At 41.4% G+C, this 9,767-nt stretch overlaps 1 protein-coding gene and 1 long non-coding RNA gene across 6 annotated transcripts in view; one reads left to right on the forward strand and one right to left on the reverse strand.

Moving 5' to 3' along the window:
- The window catches only part of CLYBL (citrate lyase beta like), a 292,997-nt gene that overhangs the window by 252,272 nt on the left and 30,958 nt on the right, over positions 1 to 9,767 (forward strand). For all 5 annotated transcript variants that reach the window (XM_032246153.1, XM_032246152.1, XM_032246149.1 and 2 more), the window contains exons 3-6: positions 2,239 to 2,427; positions 6,333 to 6,434; positions 8,148 to 8,241; positions 9,563 to 9,730. In XM_032246153.1, coding sequence (XP_032102044.1) covers positions 2,239 to 2,427; positions 6,333 to 6,434; positions 8,148 to 8,241; positions 9,563 to 9,730 — 553 coding nt within the window. The remainder of the gene's footprint in view (positions 1 to 2,238; positions 2,428 to 6,332; positions 6,435 to 8,147; positions 8,242 to 9,562; positions 9,731 to 9,767) is intronic.
- Positions 676 to 2,286, reverse strand: LOC116528759. The gene is made up of 2 exons (XR_004259183.1): positions 2,073 to 2,286; positions 676 to 1,571 (listed from the first exon to the last, which is right to left on the reverse strand). It is a non-coding gene; the product is annotated as an uncharacterized LOC116528759 (long non-coding RNA).

The following is a 9,767-nucleotide window of genomic DNA, read 5'->3' on the forward strand; positions in this document are numbered from 1 at the left end:
TTTTTTTTTTTTTTTTTTTGAAGCAGAGTCTTGCTCTATCGCCAGGCTCCAGGTTGGAGTGCAGTGGCACGATCTCGGCTCACTGCAACCTCCGCCTTCTGGGTTCAAGCAATGCTCCTGCCTCAGCTACTTGGGAAGTAGCTGGGACTACAGGTGTGCACCACCATGCCCAGCTAATTTTTGTATTTTTTTAATAGAGATGGGGTTTCACCATGTTGGCCAGGATGGTCTTGATCTCTTGACCCCGTGATCCGCCTGCCTCAGCCTCCCAAAGTGCTGTTATTGCAGGTGTGAGCCACTGAGCCCGGCCAGAGCTGGAAGTATTTCTCCCAGCAGCTCTAGACTGCTTTAGAGCCAAGATACTGCGCTAACTTCTGCCCTTCACCTTTAAGATTTCCGTATTTAGGGCCAGGTGTGGTAGCTCACACCTGTAATCCCAGCACTTTAGGAGGCTGAGGCGGGTGGATCACCTGAGATCAGGAGTTTGAGGTCAGCCCGGCCAACATGATGAAACCTCGTCCCTACTAAAAAATACAAAAATGAGCTGGGCATGGTGGCGGATACCTGTAATCCCAGCTACTCGGGAGGCTGAGGCAGGAGAATTGCCTGAACTCGAGAGGCAGAGATGGCAGTGAGCCGAGATCGCACCACAGCACTCCAGTCTGGGTGACAGAGTGAGACTCTGTCTCACCAAAAAAAAAAAAAAAAAAAAAAGATTTTTGTATTTAATGGCTGTAATAAAGAGTGTGTGGGAGAGCAAGTGGGCGAGTTTTTTATCTATGGAATAAAACAAAGGTATGATGTGGAACCAAGCCATTGTTGGCTGCATCATCTCTGACTAGCTAGTCTGAGCTCTCTCTTGCTTTTGTCTACACTTTGCCTAATCATTGGCAGTTGAACTCTGTAAATCAGGACTTCACAGAGCTGTCCTAAGCTGTCTTAGGTTCTCTTTCCTTCTGACTTGACAACTCTAAGCTGCCGTTTCCTCACACTGTCTAACTCAGACCACATTTGGAAGCTTCCTTGCTTCTCCTCGCTCACAGACCCACGTCTGTCTGGTTTAAATCTTCTGTCCTGGGTTGTCTTGTTGACTGGAACTTAGACTCAATATTGGCTTAAATAATTCTTTTTTGTTGCCATTTTGGTTTGCTATTTTCCTAGATCAGTATTGCTTTTCAAATGGCTATATATTAAGACTTAAACAAAAAAAAAAAAAAAAAAAGTGAGAAGCTTTAAAGTTTTATTAGTATCATAAAAGCCCTTCCCAAATGAATCTACTTTTGATAAGTGTTCATTCTGACAATGAGAATTTGTTGAGGGCTGTTGGCAAGTTGGAGGAGTTTGCTTTTGAAACTGAAATTGGCAGGAAGTAATGACCCAAGTGCCTTCTTTCTGTCGACTCTAGCACTTACCCTCTGCATGCACTTCTTTCTCTCCCCCTCCCCATCTTCATCACCCCAGAGCCAAAGCCAATACGTGAGATTCTTGGTTTCATATAGTTTTTCTGGGGATAATTCAAATACTGAGGCAGACATTCAGCCTTTCAGCTTCTCTGAACTGTGGAGCAAAGCCTGTCAAGGCAAAGAAAAAAATGTATTTGTCAAGCACTTCATGAAGGGATTCCTTGCCTTCCACCTGAAGGAATTGGGGCTTTTTTTGTAGCAACCTTTGTCAGATTCCTGTGAGCATCTTCTTAATTGAATGTCAAGATTCAACTCAGTTGCAATAAAATAGTAAAAAAAAAAAAAAAAAAGCATCATGCTTGTGGAAAAAGAAAAATCCTTACTTTTTCCCCTAATGTAAAGAAGCTGACAGACGAGACAGCCACGATCCAGATGTTAGCCAATTTCTTATGTTTATTAAACGAGAAGGTGCAGGTAAAGAACATACAACCATGCTTAGCACTTAGTTAATGCTCAATCAGTGAAAAATTACCTATTAATTATTTTTCCCTTCCAATTGGGAAGTGATGCTAATGAGAAGCACGGCATTGCCGTGCACCAATGTGCATTACAGTGCATCTCAGCCGTGTTAGAGCCATCCTGAATGAGGCCTGGAAGTCAACTGCTCACCTTTCAGACTGGATGACTTCTTTCAAATATTGTTTTTTTGGTGGACAGGAAATGTGTAGATAGAATAATGGTGCTCAGACTCTGAATCCATGTAACAGTTTCATAGACCATTTGATGGTGCTCCCCTCAATAATAAAAATAAACACATTTTTATTGACACTTATAGAATGAAGCTCGACTGAGAATTGTAAAAACTCTTGAGGACTTTGATCTGGGCTCTACTGAAAAATGTGTGAGAGTCAACTCAGTTTCCAGCGGTCTGGCGGAAGACGACCTAGAGACCCTTCTGCAATCCCGGGTCCTTCCTTCCAGCCTGATGCTACCAAAGGTGGAAAGTCCTGAAGAAATCCAATGGGTGAGTAGCTAATGCTTTGCTTTAAGACTCAGGAGCAGCTAAGGAGGAGTAACAGGAAGAAGGGATCTGGGTGCCACAGGTTTGGAAAATGCATGCACAGAGCAGCGAGGAAGGGAACTGAGAAAAAGCAGTAAGCGCAGCAATCCGTTTCTTTCACACAAGGAAAGCTTGCCTCTGCCCGAAGTGTTCCGTGGAACAACTGCACTTCTGAAATGATGCTTCGCTTCCTAATTGGATGTGTGGCTTGGCCAGAACAGCCTCCTCAGCAGCCCTCCCACAGTAATCCCTGGAAACTAGGTTGCCTGAGAATCTCATCCCTTCCTCCACCCCACCTGGCCCTAAGCCAAGGCCTCCACCTGGAAGAGCAGTGACGTAAGTGGCTCTTACTGAGATTCATCTGAAATCATCCCAGGCAGGGAGGGCACATTTGCCGCATATGAAAAAATGAACCCAAAGAAGGGGAGGAAAAGGTCACTCCTTAGGGCAACTAGAGGAATGAACAGGAAGCTTTTAACTAGTGGTTTTAATTAGCACAGATATTATTTCCTGAACAGTTCTCCAGTGCGTCCTTTTTAAATTGCTGACAGGTGTGTTTGTGTTTCATGACAGACTTTTCAGCCAATAAAAACCTGAAATGTAAAGTGGCTGGCATGTCAAATTACTTAAGAAAACTTTTGAAATGGGCCTAATTACACTATGATTGTTTTAATTGACAAAGGGTGGAGGGGCTAGATTTTATTCGAGGGTCGCTTTTCTTCTGCAGATCTCTCCTGAATAAAGTAACATTTCACTGTGTCATTCAGTGGCAGAGAGTCTGTGAGGTGTGAAAACTGGACGCATTTGTGGTCCGGGCGAGTGGGCAGTGGTGGTTTCATGGAAGCCACATCTAGTATTATCTCTGAGGCTGTGGCTGCCGCCTCAGCAATACCCTGAGTGGTTGTAACACCTACGAAACTGGTCACCTTCTGAATGCACCTGGATGCATCAAGTCTGCATCGCCCAGTGGCACGGCCACTGTGACATGTGGCTTCTGAGCATTGAAATGTGGCCAGCACAAATTGAGATGTGCTGGAAGTGCAAAATACACACTCAATTTTGAAGACTTGGGATTCACTGAGGGGACAAAAAGAATGTGAATTATCTCGGTTGTTTTTATATAGATTACACATTGAAACAATATTTGGTTATCTGTTGGGTTGAATACAAGATACTATTAAATTCACCTGTTTCAGTTTACCCTCTGAATGTGGCTACCGAGAAAATTTAAAATTATGTATGTAGCTGCTGCTATACAGTTTCTTTTGGACAGCTCTGTGTTGGATCCTTGTTGAAGACCCATATTCAGGCACCAGTATTTACTTATTAAGCTGGTGTTCTCTCCAGGGTTACCCTCAGAAGCTGAGATACTAGTTAGCGTATGTTAATATCCTGAAGGGCCCTGAGCTCGTTCAAATATGTCTTAAGTTGATTGAAATGGACTCTGAAGTCACTGTTCCCTTTTGGTTTCATAGTTAATGCCTATTTATCACCATTATTACCCTTAATTTAAGATGGGGGAGGGAGGACCCACCAGCCTTCAGCTACGGCTCCTGTTTGCTGTTTTAAATCCTTGGAAGTGAGACACATACAGAAATTTAAATCGGACGTCTAGTTAACAGAAGTCCTTTTGGCTGTTTATTTTTTCCTCTCCGTTTGTATTTATGCGAAGCATAAAACCCAGAGCCTGATGCACAACTGAAAGATGGGCTTACTTGTTTTCTTTTGTGTGAGAATCTCTTGCTCGCCTTTTGTCGCTAGTGTGGGTTCATGTTTGACTGGCACGGCTTATTGGACTATAACAAGCGTAACCCTGCCTCCTTTGTCATGGGACAATTCTCCCACAAATCCCGAACAGTGTGCATTCTTCCAGCACACTATTGGGTGTGCACTGGAATTGAAAGAATCGCTGAGCCCTGCTACTTCATCTCCTCCCCAATCTCTTTGTGATTTCTCCCCCTTCTTCTCCTCCCCCTACCCCAGTCCCCTCCACCTCGCTGAAATGAACACTTTACCAGGCCGGAAACATTTAATCGTCTCCTTTTGAAAAAATTAATTGAAACTTCTCCACTAGTTACCTTTTGTGTTAGTACTTAATGCAATTTTTTAAGAAAGAGGGGGAGGAGGAGGAGGAGGATGGGCTGGAATATTTAATTTTTAAATGCCCCTATTGGCTTAAAAACAAAAGGCATTAGGGCTTTTCTCACTAAGAACGGGGAATATCTTGTAAAGCGTTTACTTGGTTTTAAACGCTACGATTTTTGTAGTTGTAACTGTTACCACAAAGAATGGGGCAAGTCACTTCGCAAGTTTTCTTTAATGGGGCAGAAAACATCCCTACTACATTTTTAACACCAACGCCACTAATACTGTGCTACCACTTTCTAGCATAAATGAGAAATAAATTATGTTTGATTTTCATCTGCCTCAAATACTATACATTTTATCCCCTGAAATCGTCGCCCTCTGCTTCTTCTGGCTATTTTGGTTGGGTTATTCCTTCCCCTGAAAAGTTACTGAGGAGGTGATGGTGATGCCCTTTGAAGGGGGGTAGTGGGAGCAACTGGGAATAATTCTTCATTACTGAAAGCTGTGATTTATTTTAGCCTAATTGTAAAGTTACTGCAAATTGCTCAAAAGCTTTTTAAAGATCCCAGTGATTAGATTTTTTAGGGGGGTGGTGCACCGGCAAGGAGGGGGCAGCTAAAAGGGGAAATAACACCTCTAATCCCGCTTCTGGTAAATAGGCTGCCAGCTTTTCAAATGAGTTTCCTTTCTATTAGTCAGAATATTATGCTAAGCCTTAAGCATTAGTTTTTTTATGTTGCCATAGCAGCCTTATTCCTGCAGGGTGGTGACCTGTGATGATTACAGTACAAAGCTTATAGGGTCTTGAAACCCCCTTTGAAGATGAAAAGTCTTTGATGGTTTATATTTATGCAAATCTCTTAGATATGATTTACCCAACTGAGACTGAATAGAGAGATGATTAAAATTCCCTTTTCCTTTGATATCTATTAATGGCTGAATATTCCTTAAATTTAAAATGGATATATATGTTTTCATCTTTATTTACAAAAATATCTTTATCATACCTGTGTTTCTTTTCTATCTCCCCACAGCTTATTAGATCTAGATAGACATAATAGATTTACAATTTAGAGTGTGTTTTTCCCCCTTTTGAAGGGGGGGAGGAATCTGGCCAAGAGCTTTTGTATGTTTCCAGATGATAGATTTTGGAATTTGGGCTACCCCACTGGCAGCACAGAGCTAGCTGTGAACTGGTCTCATGGAAAAAATTGGCGAGCTTTGGTCTTCAAAGAATTAAACTTCCTTTTTAAGGTCTTCCTAGGTAAGCTAAAAAATTATGAAGAAAAACCTTCTGAACAAAGGGTAACGGTGCTGTAATGAATAATATGGACTCCATGTAGAAGGCTGCTGAACAGTTACACTGATGTCAGTGCTGGGCACGAAACAAAAACAGAATGGCAGGTAGAGGAAGACTTCATTGTTTTAAGGGCCTACCATTTGCATCTAACGAAGTGAGGGCAAGAGGTCTTAGGTAAATATGTTTCCAGGGAAAGCGCTGATACTCTCTCCTTCCAGTTCTAACTCCTAGGCCTCAAGTTGCTCCTTTGCGAGAAAAAAAATTGTAATGCTTGGGGTTTTACTATTTGGTTTGCTGGGAACTTCATTACCTTTTCTTTGGTCTGTCTTCTTAGTTTTTTTTTTTTTAATTCTTTTGTGTGGACGAAAGAGGCTTGGATATGACTTCCTCAGGTCAAAGACTTAAATACTACTTCTGTATCTACATTTCCGTGATTGTACATTTTTTCCCCACTAATCACCTATGCCACTTCTGATTTTAGTTTGCAGACAAATTTTCATTCCACTTAAAAGGCCGAAAACTTGAACAACCAATGAATTTAATCCCTTTTGTGGAAACTGCAATGGGTTTGCTCAATTTTAAGGTAAGAAAACCATAATATGGTTAATAAGTTAGTATTTTATTTGTCACCTAAAGATAACTTTTGTTTTCAATTTTAACATCTTCTTACAATATGTTTCTAGAGAGATTTATAAGCAGAGGAAACCTCGAACACCATTCATTATCCGTAATAGCACAAAAACCAGGTTACCAGCATCTTAGAAAACAATGAAATCAGTTAAGTAAAAGAAAAGCTTCCCAGTCCAAAATATTTAATTAAAACATTTATATATTCCTAGTGACAATTTTAATTAATCCCTGTGTAATTATATGCTTTGAATTACTGCATTTATAGACTAAATGTACATGAAAATTTATTTTGTCACCCTTATGAATTAACTTTGAAATATTCTCTTCTATCAATTGCCTTTCCATTGGGAAATTTTCTGGCCTCTCCGTAGCAACCTTATCAGTAATGTCTAGCAGATAAGATTATTGTTTGTAAGTTCATACACACAAATAATTTGCAGTACATTTTTTTCAATTTGCCACATTAGAACATCGAACATTTTCTAATATACATGTGGGAATATTAGCTGAGCCCAGTGTTTTCAGCCATTGTGTGGTTGCACCAAACTACCTGCCTTAACAAATTCAGAGCTAGCTCGTTTTTTCTCATTTATCAGGGGGCAAATACACCTCTCATTCCACCTGACCTGCGAACATCAATCTAGCACCCCCTTCTCAGAGTTCCTACACTCCCTCCCCCACCTCAGTCCCCCCAGAGGGCAGGAGAAAAGAAATCACTAAAACAAGGAAAAAAAACATAGTCAAAATGTACTAAAGAGAGAATGTGTGAGCGGCAACTTTGAGACCTTGGGCTGTGCAGAAGGGGTCGAGTGCAAATGTTTGGGGAGCTGCTTCAAGCCTTGTCCCGTGAGCAGCTTGTTTATACAACTAACCGTAAATTCTTCCAGCCAGCCTTAGAATCCTGAGAATATAATCAAAAGCATATCCCTTAGATGCAACCAGATTCATCCAGTGATTTAATTTTAAGCACTGCTTCGACATTTTATTCCATAATGTACCTAGAAGCACTTACAATGTCTGAAAGTAATCACCAGTGTCCCCATCGGTTCCTTGTTTCTTTCCCACCCACATATATTAGCAGGTTCTATCTCCACCCTTCAAGATTCACGGTTATGTCTATTGACGAATGCTATTTGCCTTGACTTTCATATTATAAATGTCGAAGTTGCTTTATCAACACATCTTGGATGACTTGTTGCATTTTTATTTTCTCCTCTGGAGTTGTAGGTTTTTGTACTGTCTTTAATCCTGAGACTATGTGCTTAATCCTAATGCAAATAATTCAATTAGTTTGACTTTAAAATTCCTTCCTTCTCCCCTATGGTTTTACAAGAGTCTCTTAAAGCAAAAACAAATTCTGGAAAAATATAAATAACTTACAAGCAAGCAAAATTAGTTAACTCAAAGCTGCTCCAAAAGTGAGATGAGCTACAATTTGAACATTATAACTCTATTAATATAATCCATTAAACAAAGCAAATATATACAATACACTTATCTTGAATGATATTAAATACCTTTTGAAAGGGGTACATTTGGGCTGCGTTTTTAGGAATGCTTTCAGCCAAACTAAGAGTCAGGTCGTCCTGTTACTGAAATGCACCGTGCCTCTTCCCTCTGACGCACACGTTTCTGTGAGCCTTGGTTCTGTTCTGCTCTTTTACAGGCAGTGTGTGAAGAAACCCTCAAGATCGGGCCTCAAGTGGGTCTCTTTCTAGATGCAGTCGTTTTTGGAGGAGAAGACTTTCGAGCCAGCATAGGTGTCAAACACCTCTCTCTTTTTCTGTGTGTGTGTATACGTGTGTATATATTTTGTCTTTGCCCCTCAGGAATGGATATTTACATAACAATATGTATTTGCCAACCGTGACAATGGTTTTTCATGACAATGGAGTGGACACTACTTCCTGATAATTTAGAGCTCCTCATAGCTGCCCTGCTTCTAGAACACTGCATTATGACTTGTGTTCATTTATAAAAGACAGGAGCAATGGAAAGCCTGTTGCAGCCCCAGGCATGCTCAGGAATATCTGGCATCTTCTTTGTGCCTAATAAATATATTATGTGAACAGCCTCACCGTTGCTTCAGTATTTTGTTTTCACGTCAGTATGAGGGCTGTCTAGATTTCTAACGCAAATTTAAGGTGATTTCATATTTGCCTTAATGAATTGTTTTCCACGTAAAATATACAGTATGTAAATATTATTTTAAATGGACCTTAAATTTCTCTTACAATGTGTTTTTTGAACTCTTCATGTTAAATGTGCTGATTTTCACGGATTCTCACCATCCGTCTTGGGCTGCACTCGAGGGGTCTGCGTGTGTGACTGGAGACCGTGAAGCATTTAGAAAAGAGGCCGAGGCCAGAAACCAGTCCCAGTGACCTGAAGACAGGCACTTTCCCTGAGCAGGGAGTGGCATGTTCCGAATATAAATAGGGACACTTCCCTCCCCTCAGGGTGAAAAAACTGAATGTATTTTAATGTGAGTCCTTCCAGGAGACTTGTGTATCCAGCAGTTCAGCAGGCTGTAGAAGGCATATCCAAGCTTTCTGGCCCTCTGAAAACAAGTGCCCTCCCATCTTCCCAAGTTGTCCATCCCGACCCTGAAGCTGAGGCATTTGGCTCAGAACTTCACTTTGGACAGGGCATGCCAGCCACAGCACACGCAGTTCTGTGCTTGCTGTGAAAAGCGAACCATTGCCCTGCACAGCTGCTGGGCCACCTTTTGTGGTGCTGTCTTCGGACTGGCACTTTTCAGGCGATGATAAGAAGGAAAAAAAACGTATCAGGAGGTCTCTTGCGACCCTGACCCAGCCTCCTGGAATGGGGAAGGGGCCTTCTCTTAATGCAGGTAGAAGCAATTCTATTGAAAGATGCCTTGTCAGTTAAACAGACACATGTGAGATTTAACTTGGCCTCCACGTATGCCTGTCTTCATTTATATTTGAATAATTATTTTGCGGAGGAACAATTCCCAGGGAGGTGTATATGTCTGCACAAACTGAGTTTTTATCATCAATGTCTAGGTTCAGTTTCCAAAGTTAAAGCCTCCTTTTTCTGTTAACATCCCATTTTCAGGTGCAACAAGTAGCAAAGAAACCCTGGACATTCTCTACGCCCGGCAAAAGATTGTTGTCGTAGCGAAAGCCTTTGGTCTCCAGGCCATAGATCTGGTGTACATTGACTTTCGAGATGGAGATGGGCTTCTTAGACAGTCGCGAGAAGGAGCTGCCATGGGCTTCACTGGTATGATTCCTGTCTTAGAAAGCAGTGTCTAAATTAG

Source organism: Sapajus apella, unplaced genomic scaffold, assembly GCF_009761245.1.
Source record: "Sapajus apella isolate SASKATOON/1434 unplaced genomic scaffold, GSC_monkey_1.0 scaffold60, whole genome shotgun sequence".
Classification (NCBI taxonomy): domain Eukaryota; kingdom Metazoa; phylum Chordata; class Mammalia; order Primates; family Cebidae; genus Sapajus; species Sapajus apella.